This window comes from Chlamydotis macqueenii, chromosome 24 (genome assembly GCF_036417535.1).
Source record: "Chlamydotis macqueenii isolate bChlMac1 chromosome 24, bChlMac1.mat, whole genome shotgun sequence".
NCBI lineage: Eukaryota > Metazoa > Chordata > Aves > Otidiformes > Otididae > Chlamydotis > Chlamydotis macqueenii.
In genome coordinates, this window is record NC_141579.1 from 2081279 (window position 1) to 2101270 (window position 19992).

The 19992-nt window shown below is 46.5% G+C and overlaps 1 protein-coding gene across 1 annotated transcript in view; it reads right to left on the reverse strand.

Annotated features, from left to right (window-relative positions):
* LOC147597871 (uncharacterized) overlaps window positions 1-19992 on the reverse strand; it is a 72846-nt gene that overhangs the window by 19213 nt on the left and 33641 nt on the right. The window contains exons 11-26 of the mRNA XM_086765994.1: window positions 19619-19753; window positions 19377-19520; window positions 19084-19285; window positions 18856-18996; window positions 18163-18345; window positions 17687-17758; window positions 16335-16461; window positions 15968-16107; window positions 15092-15295; window positions 14598-14747; window positions 13864-14043; window positions 3677-3928; window positions 3383-3574; window positions 1403-1552; window positions 1163-1266; window positions 475-692 (exon numbers count right to left, since the gene is read on the reverse strand). Of these exons, the coding sequence (XP_086622120.1) occupies window positions 475-692; window positions 1163-1266; window positions 1403-1552; window positions 3383-3574; window positions 3677-3928; window positions 13864-14043; window positions 14598-14747; window positions 15092-15295; window positions 15968-16107; window positions 16335-16461; window positions 17687-17758; window positions 18163-18345; window positions 18856-18996; window positions 19084-19285; window positions 19377-19520; window positions 19619-19753 (2594 nt within the window). The remainder of the gene's footprint in view (window positions 1-474; window positions 693-1162; window positions 1267-1402; window positions 1553-3382; window positions 3575-3676; window positions 3929-13863; window positions 14044-14597; window positions 14748-15091; window positions 15296-15967; window positions 16108-16334; window positions 16462-17686; window positions 17759-18162; window positions 18346-18855; window positions 18997-19083; window positions 19286-19376; window positions 19521-19618; window positions 19754-19992) is intronic.

The following is a 19992-nucleotide window of genomic DNA, read 5'->3' on the forward strand; positions in this document are numbered from 1 at the left end:
GATGGACAAATAGTTTTCTGCTTGCATTATGCAGGCTGGAAATGCTGCCTTGTCACTGGTTATTGCACCACCCTGTGGGAGAAGAGATAAAATGCAGAAGGGAAAAGGACAGCCAGGTCAAACGCTCAGCAAGTGTGATCATGAAGCTAAAAAAGGGATTTGTAAAACACTAAACCTATGGGCAAAAACAGTGAAAAACCATGTCTAAGGTTGGGACAGAATGTCAGGCAAGCATAAGGGAAAAGGAATGGCTCTGAAACATCTACTGTGATCACCAAGCAGATGCTATATAGCTGACTTGAAGGGCTAAGAACAAAGTCTTTGCAGTGTAATTAATGCTGAGTATAAATATTTGCACACAAGGCATTCGACAAGAGATATTCAGGCCAGCATCTCTTAGTTTGGATGTCCCTCTAACCTACAGCAGTCCTGCCAGCTGTATTTTCCCACTAACAAGTGACTGTCTCACAGCACCCTGCATTACACAGCGACGTCTGGGCCAGATCAGACAATCCTGTCCCGCTACAATAGCGTCCAGCCGGGCAGGGCTGGCACTGCTCCTCTGCCTCCAGGCCCACGATGGTAGACAAGGATCCAGCAGGACAGGGCACAGGATATCCCGTACCACTGGGGCAGAAATGCCCTACAGGACAGATGTCATTACCAGGCGGACCAAGGCTGGAAGATTCCACCTGTATCAGAAAAATACAGAGAAGGAGAGAAAAAGTGTTATTGAAAGAAGATTTAGCACAACGTACTATAGAGACAGGTTCTGGAAAGGGCACATGGGAGCCAAGTTGGCTGCCACTGAAACTAAATGGAGACCACGGCTGGCATAAAAAGGGCACTGGCTGCTGAGGCGTGGCTATCCTATCCCTGATGCCATCTTTTGGAGGAGATTTTAGACAGCACACGCCAGTGAGATCTACAGAAATGGAGATCCAGCCAGAATTTATTACTAGGTAGCAACATACTCCAGCAGACATTAAGAACAGCATGTCAGTACATCTGAAGAGCTCTCAAGGGCAGCACTAAAAGGCATGAGCAACCCCGTATAGAGCAGTAATGCCTGGAAAACGTTACTCCAGAAGCGGTGAGGTTGTGACAGCCCAGTCTTTGTGCCCAGGTCACTAGGTTTACTGTGCTGCCGCCCAGCACTCACCCTGGGTTTGAAGGGGGCTGGGCTGATGGCTCCCTTGGCACAGTGATAACCTGAATAGCAAAACCCAGAAGGCTGTGACAGACCTGGTGCTGAGCAATACATGCCTAAAAATGAACAGAAAAGCCATCTCAGTGTGACGACCTGCACAGGCCATTAGTGAAGGAGTCAACAGCATGAAGGAAGAAGCCATATTTTCCTCACAAGAAACCCTTGGGTTTCTTGTGCCAAAGCCCTACTTACCTGCTGGGCAGGGCTCACAGTCTGACTCGCTAGTGGCGCCAGTCCTGGGGCCAACAGTACCCTTTGGACACGGATGTTCTGTACTGAAGTTGGTACCTGGCAGGCAGAAGTATCCAGCAGGGCACAGCTCAGGAGTACGTGCTCCAGAACCTAGGATACAAAGAATACTGTCTTGCTCAGGAGATATTACAAGAGGTGACAGGCAATGTCGTTCTCTATCAACAGTCAACCTTCCTCCCCTGTTAGTTCAGCCAGACCTAGGACATGGGATTCATCATGTGTACTTCTGATTTAGTTGTTCAGATTCCTGTTGCGGTAATTGGAGAGAAATGGCACTTTCAGAGGAACTGCACTTCAGGTACAATTCATCTCATTCTAAGGCAGACATCTAAAATGAGAAAGAGAAATTGCACCTCACAAGTGCCTTTTTCTCTTCGTTGACTACAGAGGGAGTACACAAAACTAGCTCAGTCACACATGTCTACAAAGGAGCCGTCTATAGTTTTATTAGACTAAACCCACCTATGGATTCCAATCACACCTGCGCAGACGTATTTTTTTGTTGCACGCCTGAGCTGCCGCACATAGGTATCTTTGTTACTTGTATTTTCCTTGGCATGGAGTTTCTTTCCCCAGATAGCAGAAAGATTTGGCTTCAGCCTACTTGCTCACCTACAACCCTCACAGTCTTCAAAATGTGTTTAGACTTCCGTTCTTGGGAGAAACTGACGCACCTGCCTGCCCAGTTCAATCCATGTAATACTGACTCAGCAGAACCTTAACAGAAGAGAGGAAGCTACGGCATTCAAAATCCTTTTTGTTCCACTAAGCCTAAGAGGAAGACTCAGCCCTTAGTGACATGGAATCCCTTTTTATAACACTACACAGCCCCCTCCAGGCTCCTCACTTTTGTTAGGCTGTTTACAGAAGAATCCCGCTGGGCACAGGTCACAAAGATCCTTCCTGTGGCTGATATGTCCTGTTCTCACAGGGCCTAGGAAAAGCAGACCCTGTGGGGCAGTAAAAGCCTCGTGGGCAGCGATAGAGAACAGGAGTAACAGAAGTCTGGCCAGGTGGGAACTAGTAGCCTGCAGAACGTGGTTCTTCAGAAGTGGATTTGCCCAGCCACGCGCAACAAAGAAAGCAAAGCTTTTTCTTTGCCAGATCAAACACAATAGAAACCCTTATCTCCTGAAATCGTGATCTCCTTCACCATGTACCTGTAACATGAGTCAGAAAGCACCTATTCTCTGAAGTTCAGCCTCAGACAAAGAACATCTTATCGCAAAGTCAGTTCTGAATTACATGCCTGAGGGAAACACAGGCTTCCAACTAAAGTTCTCAGCTGTGATTCTGAGGCTCTCAGTTGTGGTTCTAGCTCTGCTATAAACTCATGTTAGTTCAGTCAAGTCATTTCCTCCCTGTTGTTTCACTTCCTCACCTGAGCACGGAAAAGTCTCAGTGTCTTACGGAAGGTGATGGGTGAATCTGTTACTGTCAGTGTGACCGAAAATATTTCGGTGTTGAGGGGAGCAAACAAACATCTTGTACAGGCAGATGGTGAGAACCTCTGAGAAGGACCAGCTGCCTCAGAGCAGACACTGGCTGCCAGCCAGTTCCAAGCGCCTGTTTGCCAAGCTATTTTGTTTCCCTGAGAGGCTGAAGACATATAAGACATTTAGAAGAGATGGTTGAGCCAAGGAAGAAAGAAAGTGTAATAGCAAGAAGTGTTATTGGTGACCTGAGACTGCTACCGAGAACCCAACAGGAGTTTTCAAAGACAAATGGTTCGGGGCATTTATACTTGGTGCACATCCTGCAGAAACCATTGCTAACCAAAGATGATGTGCGGCACTTACTGAGTTTGTTATTCCTGTATCTGCTAAGGACAAGCTTTTAAGAAATAAAGCTGTACTGGGTGCCTATCTTGACTCACATGGTGTAATCCCCCAGTTCCCAAACACACCAGCAGAGACTCACCACTGCAGAAATATCCAGCTGGGCAGAGCTGACAGTCTGTTGACTGCCCTTTTCCACTGTCAGAGCTGAAGCTTCCAGGGCTGCATGGGATTGGGGATTCAGAGCCTTCAGGACAGTAGAAGCCGGGGGGGCAGTGCTTATGATCTGGCTGTGTAGATCCAAGATCACAGAAATACCCAGCGTAACATGTTCCTGCAAGAAAGAAAAGCTTCAGCATTAGGTTTAAGCAACCAGAAAATGTGAAAAAAAATCCAGCCTGGGAGACAAAAAAGATTAGATGCATGCAATACACACCAGAAACAGCAGCCTGGCCTTCTCCTTGGCAAAACCTCCCCTGAGGGCAGGGCAGACAGGCATTACGGTAAACCATCCCAGACTGAGGTAAAAACGTGCCAGTGGGACACGGTACTGGCTTGCTGCTACCTGGTGGGCAGTAATGGCCTGCTGGGCAAAGGCTGCCTGCCTCATCATTGACAGGATTGGGTACACGTGCCTTTGAAGTGCAGTAATACCCAGGCAAACACAGACCGCTTGGAGAGGAGAGTCCTAAAGAAAAGGAACACGAAGCCAAATAAGCCAGTAGTATTACATAAATCACAGCTTCTGCACTAAACAAACCACACAAGCCTTATTATCACAATGATTTCAGTCTACTGGCCTGTGACTAGCTCTGTTACTTAAAAGCTTGATCTACAGTCTCCATATTTAATTACACAACTGATTACCAGATAGTAAAGGCCAAAGCAGCTTTCTAGATCACCTTTACAGAAGGGGCTGCCTCTTTAATTAAACTTAGAAAAGACAGTTTGTAAAAATCTTGAAAATCATCACAAAGAATCTCCACTCAAGGAGTCCCAGAGATGGGACAAATGCTACCTAAAAGTCATACAAACTGCATGCAGAAGAACACTTCACCCACTGGTGGAACTTTTTGACCCCCCTAGATACAAAATAGCCTAGGATTGTACCAAATCCACACGAGATTCCTACCTGCACTGCCACAAAAGGTGCCTCCAGGACACGGCTTGCATTCCCTGGGATTTCCCAGTCCAGTTTGGTTGCTGTAGGTACCCTCTGGGCATGGGTACTGACTGGCAGCTTTTGTTCCTGACAGGCAGTAATATCCTGTTGGACATTCTATTGGTTTGACCACTCCATGTGAGAAGTTCTCTTGGAGATCGCCTGTCTGGTCTTTCAGGGCACAGAACCTACAGAAAAAAAAACCAAACTCAAGTCTTGCCTCAGCCCATGCCCTGTCCTGCTAGAGACTAAGAAACACTTTCTGCACAACAGTGACAGTTTAAGACTACACAATAAAAGGAAAGCAAATTACTCGAAAGGAAACAAACAGAGAGCTGAGATGCAACCTGTCAGGACCATTTTGTCCATTCCAGCAGACAAACCTAGCAGGCTGGATCTTCTACAATACACAGGTTGCAGTACATGAAATGAAACAATAAAGGGAAAGGTGATATGAAAGCAGAAACAAGAAAACCAGCCTTGTGTATTGAAAGACACAACACACAGAGCAGCCTAAGGCAGAGGGAAATACACGTGCTAATTCCTGAGGAACGAATCAAGAGGAAGGAGCAAATCCGTTTCACTTACATTCCTGCTGGGCATGTTTCACACTGGCTTTTCCCAGCCTGGTCCTGATATTTTCCAGAGGGACAGGGTATGGGCTGTGGGCTGCCAGTGGGGCAGTAGTGACCCACAGGACACAAATAGTCTAGGAGCAAAACAAGAAACATACTTCTAGCATCACTGCTCTGCTTATGTCCTTTGAGGAAGCATCACCACAAAGCTAGAACTGGAAGATTTATTAAGATAAAAGCTTTATAAAGAACAAAAAAAAACCCCTGGTTTTGTTAAGAGCATTGCTCAACACAGATCTGAGCAGTGGAGTGCCACGCACTGCACGCTGAACACCACCTTCACGTTTCACTGAGCTAGGCTTTTAACTGAGCAGCCATGCACGTGTGTCACCCTTAACCGCTTTCGGAAAGCTGAAGGGGCTGCAGCCTCTCTTCACCGACACGTGGTTCAGCTTGGTTTGTAAGATCTATTTTTCCTACTCTATTTACAGACAATTACCTACTACTTAACCTGCATTACTTGGAATAATTCCTGGAAAATATTTTAAAATCTAAATAGCTATCCATCTCTAAATTTAACTTGAAAGTGTAAGTAAAGGCAGATTTTAAGAGCACTGCAACTCCTGTAGGTAAAGAACGGCCCCCGATATTTCCTACCTGAATGCTGGCCTGATACAGAGCCCTCCGGGCAAAACCATCCTTCTTTACACAAGCCCTCAGGGGAGCTCTGACCACGCTGAGAACAGAACCATCCTGGGAAGCAGGCCTGGCAATCCTGCGCTGACTGGCCACCACAATGAGCCAAAAAGGAGCCTGAAAACAAAAAGCCACCAAAAGCACATTCTCACACCATCCCAGACCCTGCTGGAAGTGGCTGTGGAGAGAAGCACGAGCTGCTCACACAGTAACTTTCTAGCTCCACTAGCCCCAGCTAGGAATGCCAAAAGGATCCCGGCTAGGAAGGAATTTAAAGGGAGCTGTTCCTTAGGGAACACGAAGGCATGCTTCAGCGCAAAGTAACAAACGGTTGCAGAACAATGGCACAGACTCAGATGAGCTCAGCAGCACACTGGGCACTGGGAAGAGAAATTACAGTATGCAGCAACTGCCATCAAACCTACCTGGTGGACACGGAGATGGAGAAGAACTCCCTGCAGGACAAAAGTGGCCTCGAGGACAAATGTTCCCCATTGCTCCATCCATGGGGTTTGGGAGCGTGGAGCCTCCCATGCAGTAGAAGCCAGCCTCACAGGGACCTGATGGAGCTGCTAGCTCTGCAGTTGCACAGTACGAACCTGATGCAGCAGGCAGAAGCAAGACCATCATTTAAGAGACACCGGAACCAAACAGTCATAGCACGAGACTGGGATTGCCTACTGATCTCAGCAAAAGGGAAAAGAGTACAAATAACCCAACCCAAACAGCTTGTGCAGAAAAAAAGACTCTTCTCCTACCTGGAGTGCAGGGAAGAGGAAAAAATGAACCAGCAGGACAAAAGGTTCCTGCTTGGCACAACCCAACAGATCCAGAAGCTGGAGTTGCAATGCCTGCTAACAGAAAACACACAGACTGAGTTGAAACATAATAATTGCAAACACTCTATCTTATCTAAAGAGCTCAGGAAGCACAGAACCAAAACACTGAATTACGGAAAGCAAAAAAGGAAAGTAAGCCATCCTGAAGGTGCCTGAGTCCTTTAGGTGCCTCTATAATACCATCTCCTCAATTATAATCATCATCACTCTTTACCATTCCCCTTCGTACCAGAGTAATTTCCAGGAAACACTGGTTTGCTTGACGTGGATCCAGGTGGACAAAACCATCCAGGCATGCACAGTCCATCTGGTCTTGCTAGGCCAGGCTTGGAACAGACCCTTCCAGGAGGACACAGCTGGCACTTGGAAGCATCCCAGATATTTAAAGCTTCATTGTAGGTTCCAGGGGGACAAGGATACTGTGTGGCAAATTCTGTATTCCTGGGGCAATAGTGACCTAGGAAAAGACAAGACAGGTTTCATAAAGGTTACCATGTGCTGGTAATAGCCTTGGAAGAATCCCCAACCTGCACACATAGCATTCTCTTTGTGTCTTTCTGAGGAGGACTGATCCCAAGCTATGATGGCGAGCCAATCTCGCCATTCATCACTACTCCCAAAGAGCTTACATTCTTTGACGAAGGTCATTGATCTGCTCAGTGGAAGAGATTCATGCCTCCTGGAACCCAGTCAAATCTCCAAATAGCCGTAGGGGCATCTCCCAATCCCTTAAAATTTCCCAGAATCGAGGGGGTAGGTGCAATCAGACCCACCTGCAGGGCAATCTGTGTAGTTGGTGGAAGCAGTTACGCAGAAAAAGCCTTCTGGGCACTCCAAACACTGTGCCATACTCCAAGATGGGCTGTAACTCCCTGCAGGGCAAGGCTCGGCTCTGCTGCTCCCCACCACACAGTAATGTCCAGGTGGACATGGTCCTCCACTGACTGTTGTCTTTGAAGAAAAACACCATAGTCACAGTCTACAAATGTAGAGGGTGGCTTTGCAAAAAGATCTATGTCAGATTCTAAAGGTGAAGAGAATTACACATGTAGTATGAAATCCTGCGCTCACACCTCAGCCTTTAAGGTTGCACATCTTTTCCAAAATAAGGGATCAGAATTCTGCCCATAACAAATCTTGCTGGGGTGGCCATTTGGAACATGGCACCACCCTTCCTTCATTCATAGTCTGCAGAGCTGTGGTGTAAAACCAGCACCTTGTTGAGTCACCATCTTTACAAACTCTCACTGTGTTGTGCCTAGGAGGAGGGCTGGCAGATGCAGTATCCTAATCAAACTCATGCACTCCTAGCCTCTGTAATTTTAACCTGATATGGCATTCCACTCTGCTTTGCAGCATCAATATGCAAAGATAGAGCTATTTTCGGTCAGCTTTTAGATGTAAGAACTGAAAGAAGGCCAGGTGTCTTTTGCCATCTCTAGCCTCTTTCACTATCAATAAACCAGATGGACCTGATGCAGAAGATAATGTAGTAACGGATCTGGTGTAAAAGAACTAAGGTGACCTTATAGTCTTCAGTTTCACAGCATTTTACACTATTTACACCACAAGCACAGCTTACCCTGGGAGGTTTAGGAGAAATGGTTCCTCCACTACAGTAGAATCCGGCCTCACATAATCCAGTTGGAGAAACAAGTCCAGTCCCATTGCAGAAATATCCTGAAATTAAGAGGGACTATAAAAGGACCATAATGGTCACACAGGACAGACAATAGCAAGTACATAACAAGGAAATAATCACTGAAGTATTGTTTGATGTCACGTACATCCTTCTCCTTGAGATGCTTTCACTGAGAACAGCTGCAAGTACAGAGCTTGCATGTCTGAACAAACAGCACTCCTTGTATCCTCTCTAAGTATGAAAGCATCTAGAGGAAGTGTGGAAAGGGAAGCGCACAGCGCAGAAACTTGCACTGCACTGTGAGTATCCTCTTCACATGGAAAAGTGGCAGATTCAGTGTCCCTATGCCCTGCCTAACATCTCTCTCCGTTAAAGCAGTTGTTGATAACTGCATGCTCTAGAACCACAAAGTTTCTCAGGATCCCTAGAAATGCTGGCGTCTGACTCTCGTTAATCCTTTCTTTCAATATTGTACCTGCATCACACAGGAGACAGTCCTCTATCCCAGTATTCCCAGTTGAGTTGCTATAATAACCAGGAGGACAGGGCTGTGGAAAGGCAGAGGCCACAGGACAGTAAGCTCCCTTCGGGCACACGTTCCCCAGAAGACCGTCTGTAGGTGCTGGACTAGAAACACCTCCGCTGCAGTAGAATCCAGCCAAGCAGGGTCCTGTAACACGCGACTGCCCCGCAAGTGCACAGTAGTGCCCTGAGAAAGCAATGCAATGCCATTAGTGCTGGCAGAAAAAAAAACAGAAAAATACGTCAGAGAACAAGCTACACGCTTACACAATTCATCCACCGAACCACTGAAGCTCAGGGATATTCAATATACATTTTCACACATTCTCCTGTCACTATCCTGAGATATGCTGATTTGCTGTTTACCTGGGTCACAGGGGGTACAGTGAGACATCAGGCTGCTTCCCGTCTGCGGGTTGTAAGTCCCCTTAGGACACGGGAACTGCGTTGCAGAAGCAGTACCAGTAGGGCAGTAGTGGCCAGCTGAACACTCATTCTCCAAAAAGGAAGAGGAATTCTGGGGGCAGAAGAACCTGGTCCAAAGAGATATTAAAAAAAAATGGAAAAAAAACCAAAACAAAACATTTTCTAGCAATATTCTATCCGCAAATATCTAAATAATGATTTAATGGTGGGATTAGCTAGTCTAATGTGGCGGCTGAGCTGTGTTGACCACAAAAGAGACGTACTTATGCATATTACTACATTCTTGGTTGTTTCCTCATATGACAAATTGACGGCATAATTGCAAAAGCCACAGAGACATAATTTTCTTAACTGGAGTCATAACACATCCAGGCTGTGATTCATCAACTTGTAAAAGTTAATCAAGGTCGTATCCAGTCAGTAATTGGAGATGAATCCCCCAAGGAAGAGCCAGACTCAGCATCAGGTGATGAACAAGATCCTCTTTCCTGTCAACAGGCCTCTGCCAGCCTGTTTCCAAGGGAACCATCTATTGCTTCAGACATGAGAAAAGCTTATGGTGCCAATGATTTCCTCGCTCTAAATAATCATCTGATCTAAATTCCCTTCCAGTGCAGTTGTACCTGGATTTAGGACTTTGCCAGGTCCCATAATCAACTATACAGTGTTGCTAAACAGAGTTCAAGAATTGCTCTACCTCCTCACAAGTGGTTTTCAGTGGTAAAAGAACTCATTCTCCCACCACACGCTGCTCCATGATGACTGTATAAACAATTATTTCTAATACTCCTTTACTTACACATACAACTGTAAGCTGACTGTCCCATCGCTCTTACCCTTCAGGACAGGCGAGGCAGCTGGCTTGCCTTTGTGAGGGATTATAGGACCCCGCTGGACAAGCAATTGGAAGATCTGTGCCGTTGGGACAGAAATACCCTGAAAAAGAAAAAACAGATCAGAATCAGCAGTCTCTGGAAAATCAAAGACAAACCAGGCACATAAATGGAACCTTAACTCACCCCGGGGACACGGCTGTGGCTTCTCAGCCGAGACACAGTAGTCACCTGCTGGGCAAGCATGGCACTTCTCTCCATGGGTGTGTGGCATGTAGGAGCCAGCGGGGCATGGCGCTGGGCTCCTGGATCCAAGAGGACAAAAGTGACCGACTGGACACGGAGCTCCTGAAAGGCCATCAGTGGGTGTTGGGGTCTGGGCCCTAGCGACACAGTAGTACCTGCAGCCATGAATACAGGAACATAGTCTCTTTATTTCAAAAGAATAAAGACCGCCTCTTGTAGAACACCTCTTCTTACAACAGAGTACGTAAATGTGTTCTCTCTTCTACGTACCCTGGACTGCAGTGTCCTGAGGGGGCCCTCTGCCCAGAGCTGTTGCAGTAATATCCCCCAGGGCAAGGCTGGCATTCCTGCAAACTCCTCCTGCCTTCACTGCCAGACCACGTGCCAGGAGGGCACTGTAATGGAAGCGGTGTACCTGGCAAAATCAATGGCACCGGAGTGAGGAAATGTCAGCTCACGCTTTGCATGAATTAAGAAAAATGATGCTTTAGCAAAGCACCCTACCTTCAGGACAATAATGACCAGGAGGACAAGGAAGTCCCGATTCTCCATCTTGCGGGTTTCTTACTCGGGCACTACTTTTGCACCAAAATCCCTCAGCACAATCTCCTAGTAAACAAGATAATGTATACAAAATACATAAGTATATTAAAATAACAGGCACATAAATGCAAATTTCAGAACACAGACTGAAATACAGTCATTTGCTACGCCATTGTGCAGAGCCACTGACAGCCTACAAATTAGAGATGCGATGGTCAAGGAGAGGAGCTGCTTTAACTGTAAGGAGTGCAGAACTGGTACCAGATACTAGACTGTCAGTGAAGCTCGGATTAAGTGCTGCCTCCATATTTGGGCAAGAACTTCAGCACATATTTCTCTTTAGGCACATATTCAATGCATCCTTAAGTGAACCCTGAAATATTAAGAATTTTATTGAAGTGTTTTGCTGAATTAGGGCCTTTATCTGCTCAAGACAAGAAGCAAGCAAAAATAACACTGCCATATGAAAAAACAATCTTGAAAAAAACAGGGAGATGTTATTGCTGGGTATTTTGCCCTCTCTTTCTGTGCTAAGCCTAATCACATGTGCATCAATTACGTGAAAGTAAATCAGGAACTAGACTGAAAGAACAAACTAGTTCCAAAAAGAATGCCAGACAGGTTTGACGCTGGAAAACTCCCCACTGGATTTTTTGGCAAGGTACCATACACAGAATTCTAGTTTCTGCAGTCTCTTTCTCACTTCTTGCTTAGGAAAAAAAAAAAAATGTTTTCCATTTTGAGAAAGTTCTTGACAGTAAAATGGGACAATTCACCTTGGTGGAGTCCTAACTCCAAGCCCTGGCACTAGCCATCGGCCACCGACACGGCTCTCTAGCAGCAGTGAGCAGTATGCTCAGAACAGCAATACACCTGTTGGGGCAGCAAGTCCAGGGAATTCACAGTATTTTCCTGGCGGGCATCTTTGACATTCCTTGATAGTTTTCAGTTTTTGCCTTGGTCCAAAGGTTCCTGCAGGGCAGCTGTACTGAGTGCTCCTGTTCGTCCCTGGTGGGCAGTAAAAACCTTGCGGGCACGGGTAAAGGGTAAAATCAGTAACTGGCCCTTGCTGGCTGTCACAGTAGTAGCCTGCAGGTAAGACAGAGTAAAGAAAGCTAAATTAGTCACTGAGATACACTAGCTATTGAGGTGCTGCTCATTAGAAGAGAACACCCCTAACAGGTTCTCCCATGCATACAAAGCATCTCACTGACCACTCAAAAAATAAACCAACTGCTGACCTTAAATTACTATTGATCTGAATCACACTCCTGCTGGGACAAACACACATCAAGGTTTTCCACTTGCTGCGCTCCTTAGAAGGAAATTTACCACCCAGTGGTCCCCAGAAGACAGGGCAGAACTTACAAGTGTCACAGGAAAACACTTAGGGACACAGCATTGATCTCTGTTTCCATGCAGTTACTGCAACCCTTCAAATAAAGTTTTCCCACTGAACATCAGAGTCTTCCCTTGCCAATATCTTAATTGTTCTGAATATACAGAAGTTTCCATTTCTGTTTTCACATCTGAATCGCTTTAACCTCTAATGGCCTTTTCACACAGACCCAGAAATTGTTCTTCTGCAGTCAAGAGAAGGAAACCACCAAGGAGACAGCAAGTCTCTAAACTTTCATCCACAGCAAGGCTCAAGAGTCGATGCACCAAATAACATTTGGACATTGTGAAAAACGTAACTCCTATTTTCTGGATGCCTGTTTAGCCTACAGCACCTCTAGGACTCCCAGTCAGACCTCCTAGCAGGGAAATGGCTTTTCCACTCTAGAACAGTGACTCGCAGAAGACATCAATTTGATCTTGTTCAATATACACAAGCACAGGCTCCTCTGAGCACGTCCCCAGAGACTTGTCAATCCGCAGAGCAGTTTATTCTGGACTTACCTTCCCAGCACTCTCCAGTTGGGGCACTGAGGCCAGGTACCTCGCAGTAGAAGCCAGAAGGGCAAGGCTGGCACTCAGAAAGCATTGTCCTCCCCAGGAGGCTGGAAAAGGTGCCAGCTGGGCAGAGCTTGGGCACTGCTGACGCTGCAGCTGTGAGAACAAAAACAAGACAGAGAGGAATGAACAAAGAAAGAATAAATGAGATTGCTGCATTCAAGGTTTGGATGAACACACAGCAGCACGGAAACAGTATCAGCAAAGTCTTATTTTTTACTCATAGATCAAACACAGTGCTACATGGGAGAGGACAGACACTCTTAGCTTCATTTTACCAAGGGAAACAGAGGTGAAGCTAATTACACCCTAAAGACAGATGAGTTTAAACACTGAGACAAATAACGTCACTTAGCACTTCCAAAGATCAGGCCAGAGGAAGAACTATGGGAAGAATCTGGGATTTTGGGCACTCTGGTCAGATCCTAGCAAGCTGGCCACCACGCTCTCAAAATCACCCATCAGTGTTTCAGATACCATACGACAGGAAATTTTCAGTGCTGATTGATGCTGGATACTCACTGCAGTAAGTCCCGACAGGGCAGATATCCCCAGTCACACCATCTGTCGGTTTAGGGAGAGCTGCTCCGCCTTTACAGTAAAACCCAGCAGTACATTCCCCACTGGGGACAGACAGACCTGGAAGACAGAGAGGATAATGGCACTCAAAGCACTGAGACAAAGGAAAAAAGCAGGAAAAACAACCCCTTGCAGCCTCCCTGTGGGTAAACATCACAAGGTAACACCTGAGCCCTGTTCTGTGCTGGTCTAGGGAGACACCAGAGGTATCCTGCAAGCACTGTCACAGCTCTACAGAAGCGTCAGGATAAAAACAGCTCCTATTCAACACACTGAAATCATACCAAAAGGATAGAAAAGGAGTAGGAAAGAAGGAAGCAGCAGTCAGTATCCCAGCATTTGCAGCCTCTGCAGATGCAGAGGATACAGCTGAGTCTGCCAGGAGACCCTGATCCTCCCTGTCTACGAACCTAGAATACTGTGTGTTTATACTGGTCCTTTGAAGATGGGAACCTGGCCACAAAGGCCAAGTGACACAGCAAATTCTGGTCAAAGTCAAGTTTACCACGCAGAAGCAGAACTTAGCTTTAGGGTCCTCTAACGAGTTCTTAAATGTCTTTGTTTTAACTCCCCTCAAAACAGATGATTCTCCAAAGACACTAACCTGAGGCATTGCAGTAAAACCCTGGAGGGCAGGGAAGAGGCTCTGGGCTTCCTGTGGGGCAATAGAAACCAGCTATGCACTTCCCTCCAGTGGCAGTGGCAGGACAGAGGCAGTTGGCATTGGTGTAGTTATCCAGATCAAAAGGCTGTGAGGTCCAGGCAGCTGAGATGCAAAACCAACCTGAGAACAGAAAAGATGACTGAGAAGCCCTAGTAATGACAGAGCCCCAGAAATCATCATCAATAAATCAGCTGGGATGGCTTTGCATATAATGTCTGCACAGCACAACCAAAAGCACACAGAATATGGGACAGGCTAATACTACCAAAGTTTAACACCACCACGGCATAATTTTCCATGCAATAGTATAGGCAATGGTGCTTTTATATAATACCACATCAGCAAAGATGAGAAGAGATCTTGCAACCTTAAGTTTTATGGTCACAGGGCTCAAATTCAGCTACCTAGGCAGGTTTAGAATGGTAGATGCAGAGGAAACTGCTCGTGGCTACCAGATACATCCTACATGAAGTCTGTGCCCATCTGAACCAGGAGATGGAAGTCAGGTGGATGCCCAGGATGTCTTCAGTCATACTAGATGCCTACAGCTAGGCAAGTGAATCAAGTAAAGACTGGAAAGGCTACGGCAAAAGCTGCAGGATATAAGCATCAGCCTCCCAAATGTATTGCCCCCAAGCCTGTGCGATACAACAGCCAAACAGGTCCAGACTCACCTGCATCACACTTGCCTGAGGCAGCTGTCAGGTTCTCCTTCCCACAGTAGTGCCCAGGGGGACAGGGCAAGCAGCTGTCCAAGCTCTGTGTCATGGGATCAGGGTTATAGTAGCCCCGGGGACAGGGAAACTGAGTAGCAAACCTGGTTCCTTTGGAATAAAGAGAGCAAGAATCTTTCACGCACTGCAAGTACCATCTTGGCTATTAATCCTGCCGTAGCACTTCGTGTCATCTTTGCCAGTTCATCTCAGTGCTGATCTCCACAGTGCACAGCTTGCCCTTCATGGCCAAGACAGTCTCTGGGTGCTGTTTAGCCAGCCCTTGAGGGAATTAAGCAACGGCCATATCCATGGTTTAAAAGATCAGGGATTTTTTCTGTGAAGAACCAGACTGACACTTAAATGTTTTGGTCACAGAGATCATTTCTTGCTTTTAAGAAGAATGATGTTTCAGCCTGGCCAACGGATTGCCTTGTCCCCTGGGCCCGTCTCACCTTTGGGGCAGTAAAAGCCAGCTGGGCAAGGATTCGCACTGTAGTCGGTGGTATTTTCTGGGCAGTAGTAGCCTGCAGCACAAGGGAAGCATGCAGCTTGTCTGGTGAGGTTGTTGTAAGTCCCTGCAAGGCAGGGTAAGGGAAAGCTGGTTCCTTCTGGGCAGAAGTGGCTCACAGGACAAGGGCCTCCTTTCTCCCACATACCTAGGACACAGAAAGTAGAAGAGATATGGCCAATAAAGGGAGCTGCTGAAGGAGGGACAGTGCCAACAAAGGGAGCTAACACCCCACTGATGAGGATCTTGTCTTCTCTGGGATCCCAGAGGTCAGATCAAGAGGATGCATAACTCAGTAAGTAGAATGACCACTGTAACTCAGCTGTAATTCAGTTCTGTGCCACCACGTCTCTCCCCTCCTTGCTTCACATGCAAAGACACAACAAATCATATTTAACAGATAAACATTCTCAACACTCTGCTTCACCTATACCAGGAATTCTGGAGAATATGGCATTGTCCACTGGGGACCTGAAACTCTTCCCTGGAAATTATTATTTCTGAGACACAATGAAAGGACAAGGAGGAATCAGGCTATGTTCATTACAAGCAGGCACACATAACCTTCCCAGTGTTCAACGCAAACATCTCATTCAATAACACAGATTGGTGGACCAACTGCTTCTTCGCCCTTGGCGTGTACGCATTGGTACAAATACCTCAAACAAAATTAATACGGGAGCCTGGATGACTGAGAGAAGGCAGAGAGACGAATACTGGGGAAAAAAGGTGGCATTTTTTAAAGCTACCTGTTGCCAAACCCCCTAAATGTTGGACTCAGGCAGATGAAGACACCGACAATTCACACACTGCAGCTCACCAGATGGTGATGGTGAGGAAGCTCCAGACAGGCAGTAGTACCCAGCTGAGCAGGGTCCGGAGGGTGCCATGAGGCCAGCAGAGCTGCAGTAATGGCCAGATGGACACAACGTGCAGCTGGAGTCCTGCCAGTTGTAGAGCCTAGTGAGGGACATAAGCAGGCTTTCTGTTGGCAAGTGTGCAAGTTCAGCAGGTAGACCATTGGTGTCCACGCCTCTGGCCAAGTGAAAAGAACTCTGAAGCTTTTATGATCAATGCAGAGGTATGTCTAACGAGCCTTACTGAGCTGCACTTTGGTAAAGGACTAAGGGAGAAACCAAAACGAAAAGGAAAATAAAAACTAGCATCAGCAGAACCAAGAAGCTTACCTGTCTGAGTAAGTGCCCACAGGGCATCGCTGTGGGATACTTGTGCCAGCTGGGCAGAAGTGTCCAGGTGGGCATGGGCCACCAGTGCTCGTGTTTGTGGCTCCATTAGGATTTGGGACACTTGCTCCTACATGAGGAAGACAGACCAAAGGTATCCTGAATTATATCAGTTGTTATATATAGGCAAGTCTGTCCCCCACACCTACAGAAACATTTCCATAGCTGAAAGAAGGGAACAGCTCAAACACCCATCCTCCCATGCTGAGCTCAGAATCATCTGTTTGTTGAAGGGGCCAGTATGTACAGAAGCTATTTTATTTATATGAGAATACTGGGAGCATCTCTGAAGTTCAAAGGCTTGTAATCACATTGCAAAACACAGATCTGAATGCTGATCGCACTGAGCTGGCTGCTGTTTCAAAGCAGTCTCCAGGCTTACATGTGAGTTGGCAAATAGAAAGTTAGAAATAAAAAAGACTTCCTGTTTTAAATGCAAGTTCTGCTTTCACTAGTGTGGCAAACAATGCTCAAAGTGAGCTGCAAGCACTTCCTTTAAATTGGACTGCATCCAAAGGTATCTTAAACTTGGACTTGATCTTGGTAAAGCATTCACGACAACTGCCCTGCAGAGAGCGCAGAAATTGGTCAAGACCTGAAAGAAATCTTGAGGGAGGGACGAACTGCCAAATCCAAACAGTCAAAACCAGAGAGCTAGGCCTCTATAAAATACATATTTGTGTGGCTTTTGGCTCCTGCACTTGGCTCTCATTTCAGATTTTTCTTAATAATTGCAAGGACACAGTAGCTCACTTAAAAGTAAATGCCAGGATCCTTATGAAACCACCTAGACTCAAGTCCCGTGGTTCCATGAGATGTGTCAAACACTAATCCTCAGCAGCATGGTTACAGCATGCAGCATAGAGAAAACTCGGTGCTACTGAATATTGTGTAAAAGGACTGAACGAAGTTGCCACTACCTTCCTATCTGTCTGTAGTCTTTTGTCCCTACAAATACAAACCCTTATTTTATACAAACATCAGGTGAAAGCTGCCAGGAAACTTGCTCACAACAATCAAATTCTTATGGTAACTACTTGCTTGAGTCTACTTCTTGGCAGTTTTTCCTAAGTCCTTCCTACAAGCCTCAGAAAGCAGGTGTTTGACTAGAGGAACTTCTGACGTGACTGAGCTTAACCTTAACACATCGCTTCGTTCCTCAGGACTATCCTGACACTCTGCAATAAAAGCCAGGAAGAGATTTCACAGAGAATGTACAAAAAACAATTCCTAAAGGGCCACAGCATCCTACTTTTTCACTTCTCTTTTTGCCATGTGAATGCCAAATTCAATACCTGCTGTACAGAAGAATCCTGGCCAGCAGGGACCACTTGGAGAGGATAACCCCCATTCTCCACAGAACATTCCTGGAAGACCACAGAGGGAACAGAGTGTCAGCAAAATGGCAGAAAAAAAACAGGAGAGCTGCTGTGCTGCACGCACTGACTGGAAGGCAAACAGAAAGACTTTGTGAGATACAATCCCTCAGCATCAGCCCAATTAGGACAAAACCACAGTCCAGCTCAGATCATGCTCCTCTGGGAAGCCCTGAGTGCAAACCAGACTCTTCCGCAGAGCCTCAGAAAAACCTGTGGCTCACTGGGGGACGCTGCCTGTGGAACAAGGAACCTCCTTTGACTGTGTATTTTTATGTTTGCATTTCCTAGAGGTAAAACACACAGCAGGAGATTAGGAAAAGACATAAGCAGAGAGATCACCCTCTTAGACACTGCCCAACGCGGACAATCAGAGCACTGGGTCATTTCCTCACCTGCAGGGCACTGCTGACACCTCTCGGCCTGGCTGAGTCCATAGGAGGGGTTGTAAGTCCCAGGGGGACAAGGATAAAAACTGATTCCAGTTTTCCGAGGGCAATAGAAACCAGGAGGACAGTGACGCCTTAGTCCTTTTGAACAGTGAAACCCAGCAGGACAAGGAAAGCATTTGTTTTGACCTGTGAAGGAAACAGGAATTAAAAGGAATCATGTAAAGAAGTGGAAGGAAACCAGCACGTGCTCAACTTCCTTATGCCTGGTGGTGCACTTAAAGAAGCAGAAATCAAAATAAAGTTATTCTGTAAGCCCTCCTGCAATATACTGCCCTTCAAACATGCACCTTCTCCCAGAGGCGTTTGGATCAGCAAGCTTCTCAACTCCACTCTGCCAGCCCCAGTAACCTCCACATCTCACCATTAGGTGGCAGGCAGAACAGCAAGGAAATCCGGTTAATTGCTACTCGGTGACACCGAGTGTCACTGCTACAATCCTAACACCTGAGCTGCTGCAGGGGTGAAATATATTCCCAGAAAACTCTTTTCTCTACCTGTCCCGAGCCCTCCTCCCAAAATACTGAATGCTCATAATGACCAGCAGCTACGAAGACATTTTTGGATACTGCAAAAAATACAATCTATGTTTCCATCTCCCCCAAGTCATGCTGAAGTTGCAAAGATCCAGTTCCTGACCTGTTGCATTACTGTATTCTCCACTGGGGCAGGGAGAAGGTGCTGCTGAGCCTGCAGGGCAGAAATGTCCTCGAGGACAGAGATCTCCAGTGACACCATCCTCTGGCTTTGCAGTCTTTGCCCCTCCTGTGCAGTAATAGCCTTAAAGCAGAAAGCATTTGAGTCCTGTCTCCCATTCAAAACCAACTGAATTTCTAAGTCACTAAAGAAGTTCTGGCTTTGTCTCACCTTCTGCACAAAGTCCTGAAGGAGCATCTTGACCGGACTTGTTGCAGAAAAACCCAGGGGCACAAGGCAGACACCAAGTGGCATCCTGGGCTCTTCTCTGTCCGTTCCAGGTGCCAGCAGGGCACGGCTTCTCTTTTGGGTGTGTTGTGCCAGCAGGGCAATAATGTCCTTGTGGGCAAAGATCTCCAAACGGAAGCCCTATCTGAAGCAAGGAAAATAAAATGTATATATGGTTTATGAAAGCTTTTGTAGTGCCAAAAGGTCTCAAGCAATGCAAGATATTCAGTACTCACTGGCGAGGAGGTGTTGGAACCTTGAATGCAGTAATATCCTGGCTGGCAATGTCCTTCTGGTTCAGTCAGACCAGCCACGCTGCAGTACATGCCTGCTGGGCAGGGCTTGCATGAACCTGCCCTGAGTACATCTGTGTAAGTTCCCTGCATAAAGAGAGAGAACCAGTGAACGCTGCCTGCCAAGGGACTGGAAGTCTGCTGAAAATTACTACTTGAAAAACAACTTCATATTTGACTTTTACCTCTGGACATGGGAGAGGCAAGGAACTTCCAGCCAAGCAAAAATGCCCTTTGGGACAATCCTGGGGTGCAGCCAGGCCTGACTGATTGCAGAATGTACCCTCTGGACAGTCCCTACAAAAAGACTGACCACGGCTCTAAAAAGGGAGCACAGAAAGAACTTGGCAGATGTGGGGTATTACTGCTTACCCATGTAAATAAACTTTGCACATTCCACCAGCTCCCAGAGACTCCCGACTATAAAATAAACACAAGCAAACAAACTGCAGTCCAAACGCAACAGATTTGTGGTATCTGAGCAGCACCTTGCACTACTAAAGCAGCAGCAGGCACAGCCCTGACCTCATACAGCAGTAAGGCACGTGCACATGTTAAC